Raw genomic sequence first — 18,963 nt, 5'->3', positions numbered from 1 at the left:
AAAAATATTGTGTGAAATGCATAGCTGCACTTTTTACTGATGCTACCATAAGTTTCTTGCAGCTCTTGCGCTCATTTCTCAGTGCATTTACTCCTAAAAGGAGTGCAAGAAATTACACTGTTATAATAATGAAGTGGAACAGCCACACCTTCACATCTTCACCAATCATTCTGTTGTATTGCTCATATCTGAAAGAAGATAGCAAATCTGGAATGTTTTTAAATAATTGCCACTATTAGAACAGAGATGCTTATGTTATTGTTGTGAAGTAGAATAGCTTTAACCTTGTATTTGAAGAGTTAATAAAGAGGTACAGTTCTGTAGAATTATATGTGATACTCTAAGCTTCAATAAGAGAAGTGGCATTGTGGTAATAAAGCAAGGAAGTGTTAGCAGTCTTTTGTGAAATATTGTCAGAGCTACTCTTCACAATTTTGTTACCACTGGAGCGTTATTTCTGGAGATAACAATCAAGGGTGTTGATCTGACTTGTTTTTGAAGTGTTTTCTTATATCTCACTGAAGTCACTGCCTTGTTTGCTCATCATCAGTTACTGAAGTTATGTGTTTTTTGAAAATTTAAGATTCCTAGTTTATGAACCGCTGGCTTCATTTCACATGGCATATCTATATACTTGATGCAAGGACCCTTTTTTTAAGTTTGTTCCTGACAAATGTACATTACTTTAAAATTTAAGACAGAAAAGAGATCTTGTATTTTAATTCAGTTAAGAAAAGGAGCATCGTAACTGATAATGATTACTTTTAAAAGTAACTTATCATTTCAGCTTGCCATCAATAGATTAGTCAGTAATACAGTCCTTATCTTTCTTCCAAACTATAATATTTACTTTGTTTTTCTTTGTGTCCAGCATTACAAACTTTCAGTGCTGTTTTGCAGTGTGTGTGTGTGTGTGTGTGTGTGTGTGTGTGTGTGTGTGTGTGTGTGTGTGTGTGCAAGCATAACATGCAAGTATGGGAGATATGTTATAATGAATAGGGCTTTTTTTATTTCTGATGTTGTAACTTTACCACAAGTGTAGCAAAAATGTCAGATTGGTTCTTGCATTTTCTGTTTTGTAAGAGATTAAACTCGGCCCAAACTAGCTGCAACTGAGCTAACAGCATCACTGTCAGTCCCAGGTCTCTTCTGACATGTTACTTATAAACAAGGACATTCCTGTTACACATCTCTGGGGCTAACAGTGAAGTTAATGTAATTTTTCTAAATGTTATAGACACAAAGTATCTAGTCACTTCCTACTCCATTGGGTAACACCCTCACTGCCCAAAGTAGAAAGAGTAGAAAATGACAAAAAACTTTTTATGAATTTTAACAGATCTGATGATGGAGTTCTCCTGAAACGTGTCATCAAATGATAAAGAAACAAATTTATTTTGGTAACCAGGACAAGTGTATAACCATGATTTTGGTGACAAAGACAATTGTACTACCCCTTATATTGCCAAGGATCGACAAAGACAAGTGTACTAACCCTTATATTGCCAAGGATAATTGCATATCGCTGGAGAGTCTTTTTGTCTTACTTCCGTAGATAGTTTTCTCAACAAACTCGTTCTGTAATCTTATGTTAAATTTATAGCTTTTAATGTCTGATTAGTAAAATACATGGAAAAAAAAATTCTGTGAATAACTCGTATACTGAAAACCTGCTGAAATACTTTCCAGGTATCAGCAACTCTGATAATCTTATACTGGTATATTATCTCATATTGTCAAACTGTGGAATTTAATTCTGAACAGTGTTTTACAGAACTAGGTGACTAATTTCAAGTGTTAAGATTCTTTGTTAGCTTCTGCAGAAATGATTTGAGGAGCAAATCCATGATTTTTTGGTATATGATATTTTCCAAAATTGTCAAAAAGCTCATCACACATTTTTTACCTCAATATTATAGATTTTCACACAGTAGAGAACAGCTTGGTGTGTTGCATTGTTCCTTTTTTTATTAAGTGATCTCATCAAATTGGTACAGTGAACTGAATTTGTTGTGAAGGACTGTTGTGTGGAATTGCAGAGAGAGGAGATGAGCAGTGTTACATGATGTACAACCATAGAGTTCCTGAAAATGTTATTATTTTCTGGTTTTAATGTGTTTGTCAGTTTTAATGCATAGTTTCTTGAAATGACATTGTATTATAAGGACTAAAATATTTTGTGTTCTTTCCTTCCGTTGAAATTCAATACTATATTATATGAAGATTGGGGCAATCTGAAAAGGAAATGTAAGAAGATACCTGCAGAATATAGAGTTTGCAGAAGTAGATTATTATTACATAACTGTTACAGGTGTTGCCACTGTCACAATGGGGAGGCCTCCGGTGAATGGCTTGAATTTAGAACTGATCCAAGAACTGACTAGCACTTTAGAGTCTCTAGAGAAAAATAAATCGAGAGGCATGATTCTCACTTCAGTAAGTTTCAACAGTTTTCTGCTGATTGGACACAGATATATTTTGTTTATAATACAGATGAGCCATTTTGCATGCATGTAGAAATTTTTAATGTTGCAAGTAATATTTACCTTAATATAAACTTTCCTGAAACTTGAATGTCATTGCGATGTAGAAGAGTGTAGTTATGTAGCATGACTAATATTTTATTAGCTTCAGGTGCACTGCCTATAAATGTTAACATTTTGAGGTCAAATGCCTCTTAAAAGGTGTTAAAAGTTTGCTTTTCACTGTGTCATTTTCATCCTCTCCATGAAGCTTCAATTACACAAGTATTATCTAGTTTTAAATGATTATGTACTGTGACTCAGCAATTCTGAAAACTATTAGTAATCCCTCCCCCCTTCCCTGCTATTTAAAGAACTGAACTTCCTTTATAAAGCAAACTTCAAGTGTCATATACTAAACAACGGAGTTAATGTGTTAAATATATATGTTAAGCACGTAAAACCTTAATGATTGAAGACTCAAAACCGTAATTATGTTGGTTTTATTAGATATGGATTATTCACACACAGATTTATGAAAATCTGAAAATCAGAAATAGTAAACTAAAAAAGTGACGATCCCTTTGGGTAATTCCTTGTCAGCTCACCTAGGCCTCCCTGCTTGACCATCTCAGATTTCTTTCAAATTGTATGTGAACATTTGCACATGTCCCCAATGAATATTGGTGAAGTTTAACATTTGTCAAAGCAGTACTGGCGGAGATGTAGTTATTTGTTGGACTCCATGCATGACTGTGCAAAGTGAATATGAATTTCTGATGAATATGAGCTGTTATATCTCAGGCATTAACACACAATTTTGAAATATAAATTTTTATTTATGTACCATTTTCCAATACTAAATAAATTAAGTGCAAATTTGAAGACTTTGTAAAAAGGTGAAATATGTGGTATTTTTGACATGATTTTGCCAAGAAGTGTTCTATAATTCTCTCCAATTTGGTCTCATCAGGAAGACGATGGTTTGAACTGAAAAACAAAGTGTATTTGATTATCCAGTGTGGGTTAACAATGCTAGATAATTTGAATCAAAATTGGGTGCCGAAGTCATGGCAAGAAAAAAATGTGAACTTTGGATTCTTATATCTCATAGAGTACATAACGCATGCCAAAATGAAATTTAGGACACAATAGCTTAAGTAGCACAAGGATGTGCAATACAAAATTTCATTCATCTACTATTGTCCAATAACTTACAAATTCGTCGAAAAGATGATGATTTTCGTGAAATAGTGAAAATAGAATATATGTGACATGTCTTTTACCAATAGCATTTTCTATTAAAGTATGAAAACCAGTGTCATTCAAAACATTTTAAGTGCTCCCCCCCCCCTCCCACCCCTCCTCCCATCCCAGAATAGTGGGTATAATTTCCAACATGAGCTAGCAATGCTACATAAATTGAGGCAAAGTATCCAGAAAAATCACACTGTGAATAAGTTTTAACTTTGGCTTCTTATACGTTGTTGATTAAAGGTGTGATAAACAAGAAATGTGGACACATCAACGAAGCAACATAAGGTTTCCCAATAGAGAATATTATTCACATACTGCTTTCCAAAGTCTTACAAAAGCAGTTCAAAATTGATTTCCATAAAAATCACAGAAATATAGCACATTCGACTTGCTTTTAGAGCAACTGTTTTCCATGATTGATTTCAAGCTAATCACAGTTGGAAGAGTGTGTTTTCAAGCATCCAAAAAATCACATTTGATTCTCCAGTGTGCGCTAACAATACCTGTGAAACTGGTGGACACATTTGAGGGAATGTACCACAGCAACAGGCTACATTCCAGCAACCTGTGGTCTGTGTTTCGTTGCATGTGATTTCTATCTTTATTGTGTTGGTCCATGGTTTAAGATGATGAGCCAACAACCCTATGCAATACCAGCCATGAGTGGTTTTCTTCAGCCAGGTTCCCAAATCTGTAATTTGGTTTCTTAATTTACATTCCAAAGCCTTGCGGTGGTACTTGTCTGCTTATAAAGCCATTTGTTTAGTACCTTATCTCTGACATCCAAATATGTAGCAGTACCTCCCATAGGTGGCAAGCAAAAAGTAATGTCAGTTTTTATTTATAACTTCTCAACATTGCAGTTTACATTTCTCAGTATTTTTGAGCCACTTTCTGCTGTTCATTTTCTGAAACTTCATACTGTTAGCTAGATGATGATATTGAAGGAAAAGAGTTTGGAAATGAGGTGTTGCTATGGTACCCAACAAGTATCCTGTCTTTCGGGGCAATAAAATGAATGAGCCAGGCCTTGAGGACACACAGATTTTATCGGTGTATTATTTTGTTCTTGAAGTGCATAACAATGTTGCTGATCAACCATCCATTATCGTACATACAGATGTTGTAACAGCCAGGTAACAACTCTGTGAATGTCAGACATGAGCACGGTTGCACTAGATACTCTGGCAACATAGTACAGTGTTGTTATACACTGTGCTGATGCGTTCTGAGCTTAAGTGATTTTCTGTGGCTGGTGCCAAAAATGTTCTATTCCATATCAATTTTGAAGTCATTTTTGTGGCTACACAGATTTCAAAATTCTTATAATTTTTATATTGTGCAGCTGAGGCATCAGTGTAGTAATAGATTTTTGTGATCTTTGTTTGAGTCGACAAAAAGTCAATGAATGTTCAAATAAACACATGTTGCAAGTGATCTGAAATAATGCAACAACAAACAGTTTACAACATCCCCCCCCCCCCCCCCCCAATTATCATAATAAGCTCTGAAAGCTTGCAAATTTTCCCAGTGAAACACCTGAGCAGCATCTAAATTAATAATTTCATAGTTCTTTGGAACCTAAAATGGGAAACCAAATTACAGGCTTGGCAACTGGGATGAAGAAACCCACCCATGGCTGGTACTGCATGACCCCTGTGGTGTTGGGGTTCCCACTTCATGTTCTTGAATGGGTAGTGACAATCTCACCATGACCAACATAATATAGTGAGATATTACTAGTCAATTTAAAAATAGGAATTACATGCAATGAAATATGGACAACTGGTTGCAGCAATGTAGTCTGTTGCAATGGTACATTCCCTCAAATTTGTCAGTCATTTTCAAGTATTGTTAGTGCACATTACGAACTCAAACATGATTTTCTGTGCACTTGAAAACATGTTCTTCCAACTGTGATTAGTTTTGAAATCAGTTGTGGGAAACAAATTTTCTGGCTGCAAATTGAATTCCATTTACAGAAAATATTTTTGAACTGTACTGTGGCACATCTACTATGGAATGCCAATGGCCAGATTCTGTTGGCCACAAAATTCAAACACCCTCAGCTCCACTCGAAGTTGGGCAGGGACATAGGGTTAGCAAGTAGTCCATCAGGGGGCAACACCGGTGGCTGCACCAAAATCTAAGTCCGCAACCCAACCAGTCACAAAGATGTAGTACTCTACACATCGAGGGTTTAAGCTTTCCTGGGGGCAATGACATCACCAGCCTAGAACAAATTATCTTCACCAGATCTGCCGCCGCTGTCACCGCCCAGATCACCGTCAACCGCCGCTCTTCAGCCACGCCGTCACGCCCCTGGGGACTGGACTCTGCTAGCTTGGTGCATCTAGGCTTTGTCATCATTTTGGGATTGTAGCCAGGAACATTAATTTTTTCACTACTGGTGCTAGACACGGACTTGGCGTTCACAATGAGTGTGTTCCGTAGTCGGAACTTTAACTTTTGTTGTACCAGTAATCTCATCCAGCAAGCGCTTGATTATTTGTGTTCCAATTATTGACATTTTGTAAGACTGTGTTTTCTAATATAGTGTTCAAGAATAGCCATTGTTACCACAGTAAATTTTCTGAAGAAGTATTTAATATCTGTAATGTTAATTGATTCATTTTGGAAGATACTTTGCCGGCCCTGGTGACCGAGCGGTTCTAGGCGCCACAGTCTGGAACCGCGCAACCGCTACGGTCGCAGGTTCAAATCCTGCCTCGGGCATGGATGTGTGTGATGTCCTTAGATTAGTTAGAAGTAGTTGTAAGTTCTAGGGGACTGATGACCTCGGATGTTAAGTCCCATAGTGCTTAGAGCCATTCGGAAGATACTTTGTAGAAGTATTTTTTGTGTTGTCGTTAATATTTAGCTAAAGACTCAAAACTGGGCACATTCAACACAGTTCTATCAAGAAACATGTTTCCAGTTTAAATTCCGTGTATCAGTTATGTTGGATATAATAAACTGATTTTGTAGGAATTTGGAAAGCAGTATGTGAATGACGATGTTTTGTGTTGGAAAACCTTATGTTGCTTGGTTGTTGTGTCCAAAGTTTCATGTTTAACATGCCTTTAATTAATGAGCTGTAAGAGCCAAAGTCAAAACTTTATTCACAGCATGATTTTTCCAGCTACTTTGCCTCAATTTATGTAACATTGATAGCACATGTTAGAAATTAAACCCACTGTTCTGAGGGGGGTCGAGGAGCTTCAAACACATTGTCTTGCACAAAACTTGTTTTGGAGCTTTAATAGAAAATGGTATTTGTAAAAGAGGAGTCACATTTTCACTGTTTGAAAAAGTCATCATCTTTTTGACAGATTTGTAAATTATTAGAAAATAACAGGTGAATGAAATTTTATATTCCACATCCTTCTTCCATGAGCTAGTGCATATTAAGTTTCATGTTCTACATTCGTTAACTCTAAAAGATATAAGCATTTTAAGTTCACATTTTTTTGTTCTGTGATTTTTGTTTGAAACTTCGATTCAATTTATGTAGCATTGTTAGACCATGTTGGATAATAAACTACACTTTGCTTTGTGGTTCAAAACTATGGCCTTCCTAATGAGCCCAGTTTGGAGAGTTTTATAGAACACTTTTTTTGCAGACTCATGTGAAAATACCACCTTTTTGACCATTTTTGCAAAATCCAACTTTGCACTTAATTTATTAACTATTGGAAAGTGGAACAAAAGTGTAAATTTATATTTGAAAATCTTGTTTTGTCAAGTTACTACATTTCAAATTCACTGTCATCATATCTTTAGTCTTTGAGATATATGAAGACAAACTTAGATATTTTTTGGGTGATTTTGCTTAAAATTTTCTCATTGAACATCACTCATAAAATTCTTTTCATTTTATTCTTAAGACAATGCATAAAGTTGTACAATATGGCCAAATTTCATTTCCTTCAACAAACTATTGCTCAAGATTTAAAAGCTGTCACCGGAAAGTCACGCTTGCTCTGCACAATTTATGCACAGCGTTAAACAAATGACTATATCTCGGCCAGTATTGCTCCTAAAAATGTTAAACTTCCCCAGTGTTCATTGCAGATGTGTGAATGTTCACATCAAATTTCACCGAAATCCATGACCATCAAGCAGGGAAAAGTTCCGAAATTAGAGAATTTGACATGGAATGACCTCTTTGTATGTTCTTATAAGTCCTTTTTGACAAACAGTGCATAGTGTCCAACTGTTTATTTTAGACACGATTGTAGCAAAAGTAAATTATAAAAGCAGTGTCTTAAATTACAGTTTAATGATACAATCTCTTGGAAAGAGTTTGGGTAGTTTGCCCTCCTTTTTTAAGAAAAGCTAGTTTTTCACGCATCTCATTGTTTATGAGATCAAATCTTCTGAACTACATGTCATATGACAATATACTTTTACAGGTACACACAGTGGTACATGTGTATACTGTCTGCAAATTGTATTGTGAAGTAAGTTAGTAATAAAGAGGTCATAAATTAAAATTTTGTGACTGTTGCTGAAGTTTTACCGCATGAACAAAGAATATACAGGGTGAGTCACCTACCATTACCACTGGATATATTTCGTAAACCACATCAAATACTGACGAATCGATTCCACAGACCGAACTTGAGGAGAGGGGCTAGTGTAATTGGTTAATACAAACCATACAAAAATGCATGGAAGTACGTTATTTAACACAAACCAACGTTTTTTTTAATGGAACCCCGTTAGTTTTGTTAGCACATCTGAACAAATAAACAAGTACGTAATCAGTGCCGTTTGTTGCATTGTAAAATGTTAATTACATCCGGAGATATTGTAACCTAAAGTTGACGCTTGAGTACCACTCCTCTGCTGTTCAAACGTGTGTATCGGAGAGCACCGAATTACGTAGGGATCCAAAGGGAACGGTGATGGACCTTAGGTACAGAAGAGACTGGAACAGCACATTACGTCCACATGCTAACACCTTTTTATTGATCTTTTTCACTGACTCACATGTACATTACCATGAGGGGTGAGGTACACGTACACACGTGGTTTCCGTTTTCAAATACGGAGTGGAATAGAGTGTGTCCCGACATGTCAGGCCAATAGATGTTAAATGTGGTGGCCATCATTTGCTGCACACAATTGCAATCTCTGGCGTAATGAATGTCGTACACGCCGCAGTAAATCTGGTGTAATGCCACCGCAGGCTGCCACAATACGTTGTTTCATATCCTCTGGGGTTGTAGGCACAACACGGTACCCATTCTCCTTTAACGTACCCCACAGAAAGAAGTCCAGAGGTGTAAGATCAGGAGAACGGGCTGGCCAGTTTATGCGTCCTCCACGTCCTATGAAACGCCCATCGAACATCCTGTCAAGGGTCAGCCTAGTGTTAATTGCGGAATGTGCAGGTGCACCATCATGCTGATACCACATACATCGACGCATTGCCAGTGGGACATTTTCGAGCAACGTTGGCAGATCATTCTGTAGAAACGCAATGTATGTTGCAGCTGTTTGGGCCCCTGCATTGAAGTGAGGACCCATGAGGTGGTCGCCAATGATTCCGCACCATACATTTACAGTCCACGGTCGCTGTCGCTCTACCTGCCTGAGCCAGCGAGGATTGTCCACGGACCAGTAATGAATGTTCCGTAGATTCACTGCCCCGTGGTTTGTGAAACTCGCTTCATCGGTAAACAGGTAGAACTGCAATGCATTCTCTGTTAATGCCCATTGACAGAATTGCACTCGATGATTAAAGTCATCACCATGTAATTGCTGATGTAGCGACACATGAAACGGGTGAAAGCGGTGACGATGCAGTATGCGCATGACACTACTTTGACTCAGTCCACCGGCTCTCGCAATGTCCCGTGTACTAATGTGTGGGTTCATGGCAGCAGCAGCTAACACACCAACTGCACCCGCTTCTCCTGTGATGGGCCTGTTACGGACCCGTTTGCGTGCTACGACCATACCTGTTGCATACAGTTGGCGGTAGATGTTTTGCAATGTGCGGCACGTTGGATGCTCTCTGTCCAGGTACCGTTCTGCATACACCCTGCAGGCTTCAGCTGCATTTCGTCGACACTCGCCATAGATGAGTATCATCTCCACCTTTTCAGAGTTCGAATACACCATGGTCACAGTTCCTACAACACTACACTATCACAGACGTCTGGTAACACGGTGTACTACAGTTGGTCTGCGTGCGGAGACGAATGCAGAATAACAATAGCAGCAAGCACTACATGCAGACACTGCGACAGCTAGACCAAACCACAACAGTGCACTATAGCCACACTCGTAAACACGGTTGTCATCGTAAACATGTCCCTGCAGATGCTGCTCGCCGACCGTGGCCCGTGTTTGTTACAACACGCAACTGAACGTCGGAGGTCCCAAGCGTCAACTTTAGGTTACAATATCTCCGGATGTAATTAACATTTTACAATGCAACAAACGGCACTGATTACGTATTTGTTTATATGTTCAGATGTGCTAGCAAAACTAATGTGGTTCCATTTAAAGAAATGTAGGTTTGTGTTAAAAAACATACTTCCGTGCGTTTTTGTAAGGTTTGTATTAAACAATTACACTAGCCCCTCTCCTCACGTTCGGTCTGTGGAATCGGTTCGTCAGTATTTGATGTGGTTTACGAAATATATCCAACGATAACGTTAGGTGACTCACCCTGTATAGGAAGCGATAAACTATTTTGTACGATTATTTTGTGTTTAATACTTTACTTATTGTGGTGAACCTTTAACACAAGATTGTACCTCTTAATGAGTAAATTACGAAAATATTTTAAATTTTTAAATTCAGTCACTGATTACATGAAACTCAGAAAATCAATTTCTTGCAGCCTGCAACTGGATTTGAAGACAGTTTTGATGGTTCAGTAATATAGATGCAGTTTATGTACATGCATATCATCAGGACCATCTGCTAATTGAGGTTATTAGTTTCCTTCATGGACAGTTCTACTTACAGCTCTCCTTTTCAAGATTTTAATGCTCATAATACATGTATTTTTAAGAGCACTTTTGGTCCCTTCACTGCTGGTATGTAGTTTTGTTCATCACTACTGTTCTATGGAAAGCAGCCAAACATCCTCATTCCAGAAATTTCTTTCCCGAAAGGGTTTAGTTTCAAGAGCTCTTGATGAAAGGGTGCTAAATTAAATCCTCAAAAAGCTCATTGGATGCTATACATAATATTGTTGGCAATCTTCAAACTAAAGGACAGTGTCTAAGATGTGACTGATTGCAATCAAGTCTATCCATTCCATTTCTCTCAGGCAAAATTGGAAGCTAAGAGTGTCAGAATTTAAAAACCGGTGACAATCGCTTCAACATTTGATGATCACACAATGAACGTTGTAGTGAATAATGCTTTATTATTGAAGGTAGCACTAGAAAATTGCTGTAGTTCAAGAATTCGGAATGACAAATAACAAGTCCCTCAAACATATTGAAGTAATTACCAGGATTTATATAAAAACGGTGATCGACCATTGCTACTCTGCAGCAAAACATAGACAGTGCCATGTGTCTGTGGAACATTACACTGATATTACTGCTACTTTCAGTTTTCCTCTAATGTCATATTGACATAGAGGCATTTGGAAGTTAAACTCCAAAAATAATATGTTGTATAATTACCCTTTGTTGATTTGAGAATTGGAATAACTTCCACTGAAATTGATGATGCTGCACCAGGCCACAACCAAGTTTTTTTCATTATTTTGCATAAAAATCTGCTTTTTAGTTTGCAGAAAAATTCAGGCTCAAAGAAAGTTAGTTAGATCTCCACTAACAAAATTATAGCTACCCATTACCACAATATCACTGTACTTTTATATAAAGATCAGCTTGTAGAAGGAGGTCAGAACATTACAAATAAGGAAATTCCTTTGTTGCATTCCACATGGGTTCAAGAGGAATATCAATTCACTGTCTATAACTTGACCACAATCGAGCCAACTATGCTCTTCAGAGCATTCTGGAAGCATTTTACTTTTTCCAAATTACAAAATCATGTGCTTGGAGTGACAGCACTTTGACAACTCTACCAGTGCATTTGTTGATGGCTTTGAATCTTGATGCAATCCTTCCTCATGAAATAATAATGTATTTATTTAGTAAATTGTACCTTATGTTGTTTCAATTGACATGAATGCTCTATTGCTTTTAATCCAATGTGAGATACTCATTTCAATGATAGTGAATGATACGCAACAACATTGTTGATCAACTGCTGTGTATAGGGGCCCCTCTTCTCACTTTCTGACACCAGCTAGCTGCCTGGTTGCTTTATAATTTAGTCATATCAGTTTGTGTTCTGAGATAATACAAAGTGCATTCAGAAAGTTTTGCACACTCATCTCTAATAATCAATTTTTTCTTTAGGAGAAGAATGAAATTTTTTGTGAATATGCTTGGAACATTGAGCCTACTCAATGTAGCCTCCATCAGCTGTTATGCATCTGGCCCAACATTCTTTCCATGATGTAAATGCACTTTGGTAAAATTCTGGGGATTGACTTTTATACCATTGCTTGACACAGGAAATAAGGTATTTCTCACTATCAAATGTTTTGCCGCGCAGGTGGGCCTTCAGATGACCAAAGAGGTAAAAATCAGACGGAACCAAGTCCAGCTTGTAGGGAGGATGAAGAACAATTTTCCAACCCATTTCCCTGATTTTCTCCTGTGTCATAACGGCTGTATGGGGTTTGGCGTTGTCATGGTGTAGTCGGACCCTGAAGCTGTGGTCTGTGGGTCTTAATGGTCCGTTGCAGCTTGTCCAATGACAAACAGTAATGGTCCCAGTTAATTGTGGAGCCAGGTTCCAAAATGTCAATGAAAATGACACCACACTGATCCCAGAAGAAGGAGGCTATTACCTTTCGGCCTGCTGTTAGTGAAAGTCTTGGTCCCTTCTTCTGAGGGGAACCCGGATGACGCCACTCCATGGATTGAGTTTTGCTCTTAGGTTCGGTCAAAAACAACCATATTTTCATCCAGCGTAATGACGCCATCAAAACACTGTTTCCATTCTTCAGTAAAGGTCTTCATGAGACTCTCACACACATTCTTCCTCATTGTATTCATTTCTCTTGTCAATAATCTAGGCACCCAATGTTCACAGGTTTTTCTGTACTAGTGATACCAAAATTACCCAATGACAAACAAGTCATTTCAGCAAGCTGTCATGTTGTCTCACATCTGTCATTTTGGATGATTTGATCAATGGTCTCCTTATTCACATCACTCACTGCCGTCGATGGTCTACGATATTGTGGGAAAAGTAGATTTTCTACTAACAGGACATTCAAAACTAGCACTTTGTTGTATTACTTGTGGTTTGCAATAGTAGGCTGATAACAAGTTCCATGGGGGCTGGGGGCTATTAATGTTTTTGGAATGTATTACATTATTTACATCCATTGAGTGTGCTAAAAGATAATGTTTACAGATGGGAAGATATCTGTTGCACTGTATCTGAGAATTGTATAAAATTTTCTGTTAGACACTACTCTGTACTGAGAAACATTCCTTTATGCTTTTATCTTATGATTTCCTATAACTGAAACAGTTGTTTGTCCTATTACTATGCAAGTGTTAGAAGACTGTAGTCATTAATATTTATGCAAGTGTGGACTGAATTATGACATCATCTACCATGTCATAAACATCCAAATGTTGCTGGAGAACAGAACAAAATCAGGAATTACTTATACACTCATGCATTCTGAGTAGTTCTTATCGTAGCTTTAATTTTGTACCTGTGGCAACTTACTTGTCTTTGTTCATAAAGTACTCGTATATGTTATGTACAAATAAAATTTTAAGGCTTTAATCTGTGTTGGTTTTTAGGCTTTCCCCACAGTTTTCAGTGCTGGTTTGGATATTATGGAAATGTACAGGCCAAAAGCAGATAGAGTGAGAGCATTCTGGACGGCACTGCAAGACATGTGGCTGAAACTTTATAGTACTCCGTACCCAACTGTTGCTGCTATAAATGTTAGTATGATATACTATTGTTTTTCATAACCCAACACATTTTTTTTCCCATTCTGTTAAAACCAAACAACTATCTAATTTTATTTTGTACAAAATTATCATGATAATAGTACAGCCTTTTCTGTTCTAAATTTTTACTTCTTGTTGGAGCTGTGATTACAATGTTTTTTTTTTTTTTTTAAATATAAAAACTCAGGCTTACATGTACATTATTTCTCTTATACACACAGGAAGATAGTGTGATTTGATTGATAGAAGTAACCTAAAAGAGATGAGATGCCTATCTGCAACAATTTGTAAAAGTACCTTTTCAAGTGTTTTCCTCAGTCTTGTGGAAAGTTGCTTATCAATATCTTAACTCATATATTGCAGTCACAAATTCATACAATGAAATATGCACTAGTTAACTCAGAGATGCTACTAGGTTTGTTGTCAGTGAATTAGATCAATGTGCGAATATTACAGAAATGCCCCATGAACTCGACTAGGAATACCTGGAGGGAATAAGATTTTTTTGAAACGTTATTAACAAAGTTTAGAGAACTGGTATTTGCCACAGACTGCAGAATGATTCTACTGCACTCAATATACATAATGCATAAGGACCATGAAAATAAGATAAATATGCACTAGTTAAAATGTTACTGGACAGGCTCGAGTACTACTTCACATTTGATGAAATCTCTCTCTGTTTATCCAACTAGTCTTCGTCCAGACAACTGAAATGCAATGACCAGGTAACAATAAAGAAAGAGTAACAAAGAATGATAATGAGATGTGGTATTAGTGAAAAGTGTGTGGAAGGAGCAACAAAAGTTGAATCATATTATAAAGCATAAGATATCTCTATTCATCTTCAGTGTAATCTCCATCACTCATTATGCACTTTGGCAATGTCTATAAAGCTTCTAGAAGCTGTTAGTGAAGACCTCTTTTGGACACAATTGAAATATTGTTTAACATTGACATCTACAGGCATACTCCTCAGGGTACCATACATTGCATGATGGGATTACCTTGTGTCATTATTACCCTTTCCGGTTCCACTTCCAATAGAAAGAAGGAAAAACAACTGTTTAGATGATTCCATTCAGACCATAATTTATCTTATTTTCATGGTCCTTATGCATTATTTATTTTGAGTGCAGTAGAATCATTCTGCAGTCTGTGGCAAATACCAGTTCTCTAAACTTTGTTAATAATGTTTCAACAAAAAAAAAAAAAGATCTTATTCCCTCCAGGTATTCCTAGTCGAGTTCATGGGGCATTTCTGTAATATTCGCACATTGATCTAATTCACTGACAACAAACCTAGTAGCATCTCTGAGTTTCTTCAATGCCCTCTTTTAAGCTGACCTGCTGGGGATCCAAAACACTCTAACAGTACTTAAGGATGGTCACAAAAATGCTCTGTATGTGTTCTAGATTATAAATGGAGCTATACTTTCCCACAATTCTCTCAATAACCTAAAGTCACCCATTTGCCTTCGTTACAACCAACCTTATGCACTTGTTCCATTTAATGTTGCTTTCCAACATTACGCCTATATATTTAATTGGCCTAACTGTGTTAAGCAGCACAATATTAATACTGTGTGCACATTTGTATTCCTACTCATGTGCATTAACTTAAATTTTCTCTTATTTAGAGCTAACTTCCATTCATCACACTGTACAGAAATTCGTTCAAGTCATCCTGTACCCTCCGACAGTCACTTGGCAATGATACTTTGCTGTACACTACAGTGTTGTTAACAGGCAGTTGCAGGGGGAAGCTCACTCTTTATGTTGTATCGTTTTTGTACTTAAGAGAACAAGACAGTTCCATCATAGTTCCGTAGGGCTTTTATGATGGTACCTTTGTCTCTGATGAACCCTTGTCATTCAGGGAGACACAGTCCAACTACTTGAAAAGTATGAGTTATATATCTGAAAGTCTATTCAGTATGTATGGGCTTTAAGTGTGCAGAGTGGCACTCTCAAATAGATTTCTAGAGATCTACATCTACATCTACATGATTACTCTGCAATTCACATTAAGTGCTTGGCAGAGGGTTCATCGAACCACAATCATACTATCTCTCTACCATTCCACTCCCGAACAGCGCACAGGAAAAACGAACACCTAAACCTTTCTGTTCGAGCTCTGATTTCTCTTATTTTATTTTGATGATCATTCCTACATATGTAGGTTGGGCACAAAAAAATATTTTCGCATTCGGAAGAGAAAGTTGGTGACTGAAATTTCGTAAATAGATCTCACCGCGACGAAAAACGTCTTTGCTTTAATGACTTCCACCCCAATTCACGTATCATATCTGCCACACTCTCTCCCCTATTACGTGATAATACAAAACGAGCTGCCCTTTTTTGCACCTTTTCGATGTCCTCCGTCAATCCCACCTTGTAAGGATCCCACACCGCGCGGCAATATTCTAACAGAGGACGAATGAGTGTAGCGTAAGCTGTCTCTTTAGTGGACTTGTTGCATCTTCTAAGTGTCCTGCCAATGAAACGCAACCTTTGGCTCGCCTTCCCCACAATATTATCTATGTGGTCTTTCCAGCTGAAGTTGTTCGTAATTTTAACACCCAGGTACTTAGTTGAATTGACAGCCTTGAGAATTGTACTATTTATCGAGTAATCGAATTCCAACGGATTTCTTTTGGAACTCATGTGGATCACCTCACACTTTTCGTTATTTAGTGTCAACTGCCACCTGCCACACCATACAGCAATCTTTTCTAAATCACTTGGCAACTGATATTGGTCTTTGGATGACCTTACTAGACGGTAAATTACAGTATCATCTGCGAACAACCTAATAGAACTGCTCAGATTGTCACCCAGATCATTTATATAGATCAGGAACAGCAGAGGTCCCAGGACGCTTCCCTGGGGAACACCTGATATCACTTCAGTTTTACGTGATGATTTGCCGTCTATTACTACAAACTGCGACCTTCCTGACAGGAAATCATGAATCCAGTCGCACAACTGAGACGATACCCCATAGGCCTGCAGCTTGATTAGAAGTCGCTTGTGAGGAACGGTGTCAAAAGCTTTCTGGAAATCCAGAAACACGGAATCAACCTGAGATCCCATGTCGATAGCGGCCATTACTTCGTGCGAATAAAGAGCTAGCTTCGTTGCACAAGAACGATGTTATCTGAAACCATGCTGATTACTTATCAGTAGATCGTTCCCTTCGAGGTGATTCATAATGTTTGAATACAGTATATGCTCCAAAACCCTGCTGCAAACCAACATCAATGATATAGGTCTGTAGTTCGATGGATTACTCCTACTACCCTTCTTAAACACTGGTGTGACCTGCGCAATCTTCCAATCTGTAGGTACAGATCTATCGGCTAGCGAGCGGTTGTATATGATTGCTAAGTAGGGAGCTATCGTATCAGCGTAATCTGAAATGAACCTAATCGGTATACAATCTGGACCTGAGGACTTGCCCACCTGAGGACTTGCCCGTATCAAGCGATTTGAGTTGCTTCGCAACCTCTAAGGTATCTACTTCTAAGAAACTCATGCTAGCAGCTGTTTGTGTTTCAAATTCTGGAATATTCCACTCGGCAGTTCCATCTCTTACCAATTTATGAGGTATGAATCTCTCAATTGCTGTTGCTGCTATATCTTTTAATTTGAGCCACATCTCGTCTACATTTGCATAGTCAGTTCGGAAGGAATGGAGATTGTCTCTTAGGAAGGCTTCTATTGACACTTTATCCACTTTTTTAAATAAAATTATTTTGCGTTTGTTTCTGGTGGATTTGGAAGAAACGGTATTGAGCCTAGCTACAACGACCTTGTGATCACTAATCCCTGTATCAGTCATGATGCTCTCTATTAGCTCTGGATTGTTTGTGGCTAAGAGGTCATGTGTATTTTCACAACCGTTTACAATTTGCATGGGTTCGTGGACTAACTGCTCGAAATAATTTTCGGAGAAAGCAATTAGGACAATCTCGGAAGATGTTTTCTGTCTGCCACCGGTTTTGAACAAGTATTTTTGCCAACGTATCGAGGGAAGGTTGAAGTCCCCACCAACTATAACTGTATGAGTGGAGTACTTATTTGTTACGAGACTCAAATTTTCTCTGAACTGTTCAGCAACTATATCATCGGAGTCTGGGGGTCGGTAGAAGGAGCCAATTATTAACTTAGTTCGGTTGTTAAGTATAACCTCCATCCATACCAATTTGCACGGAGTATCTACTTCGACTTCACTACAAGATAAACCACTACTGACAGACACAAACACTCCACCACCAATTCTGCCTAATCTATCTTTCCTGAACACCATCTGAGACTTCGTAAAAATTTCTGCAGAACTTATTTCAGGCTTTAACCAGCTTTCTGTACCTACAACAATTTCAGCTTCTGTGCTTTCTATTAGCGCTTGAAGCTCGGGGACTTTCCCAGCACAACTACAACAATTTACAACTACAATTCCGACTGTTCCTTGATCCAAGCACGTCCTGTATTTGCCATGCACCCTTTGAGATTGCAGCCCACCCCGTGCTGTCCAGAGGCCTTCTAACCTGAAAAACCGCCCAGTCCACGCCACACAGCCTCCGCTACCCGTATAGCCGCCAGCTGAATGTAGTGAACTCCTGACCTATTCAGCGGAACCCGAAACCCCACCACTCTATGGTGCAAGTCAAGGAATCTGCAGCCAACACGGTCGCAAAACCGTCTGAGCCTCTGATTCAGACCCTCCACCCGGCTCTTCACCAAAGTTCCGCAGTCGGTTCTGTCAACGATGCTGCAGATGGTGAGCTCTGCCTTCATCTCATAAGCAAGACCGGCAGTCTTCACCAAATCAGATAGCCGCTGGAATCCAGAGAGAATTTCCTCAGATCCAAAGCGACACACGTCATTAGTGCCGACATGTGCCACCACCTGCAGCTGGGGGGGACTGATGACCTTAGCTGTTTAGTCCCCCTTAAACATCCCAACAACCACCACCACCTGCAGCTGGCTGCACCCTGTGCTATTCATGGAATCTGGAAGCACCCTTTCCACATCAGGAATGACTCCACCCGGAATGCACACAGAGTGCACACTGGAGTTCTTCCCCTCCTTAGCCGCCATACCCCTAAGGGGCCCCATTACGCGCCTAACATTGGAGCTCCCAACTACCAATAAACCCACCCTCTGCGATTGCCCGGACCTTGAAGGCAGAGAATCATCCTCTGAAACAG

At 38.5% G+C, this 18,963-nt stretch overlaps 1 protein-coding gene across 3 annotated transcripts in view; it reads left to right on the top strand.

Moving 5' to 3' along the window:
* LOC126175870 (enoyl-CoA delta isomerase 1, mitochondrial-like) overlaps window positions 1-18,963 on the top strand; it is a 61,393-nt gene that overhangs the window by 5,674 nt on the left and 36,756 nt on the right. For all 3 annotated transcript variants that reach the window (XM_049922890.1, XM_049922889.1, XM_049922891.1), the window contains exons 3-4: window positions 2,312-2,436; window positions 13,595-13,741. In XM_049922890.1, coding sequence (XP_049778847.1) covers window positions 2,312-2,436; window positions 13,595-13,741 — 272 coding nt within the window. The remainder of the gene's footprint in view (window positions 1-2,311; window positions 2,437-13,594; window positions 13,742-18,963) is intronic.

The sequence above is a fragment of the Schistocerca cancellata genome, chromosome 3, assembly GCF_023864275.1.
Source record: "Schistocerca cancellata isolate TAMUIC-IGC-003103 chromosome 3, iqSchCanc2.1, whole genome shotgun sequence".
Classification (NCBI taxonomy): domain Eukaryota; kingdom Metazoa; phylum Arthropoda; class Insecta; order Orthoptera; family Acrididae; genus Schistocerca; species Schistocerca cancellata.
Note: the sequence above shows the minus strand (reverse complement) of the source record. Positions and strands in the feature narration are given on the sequence as shown.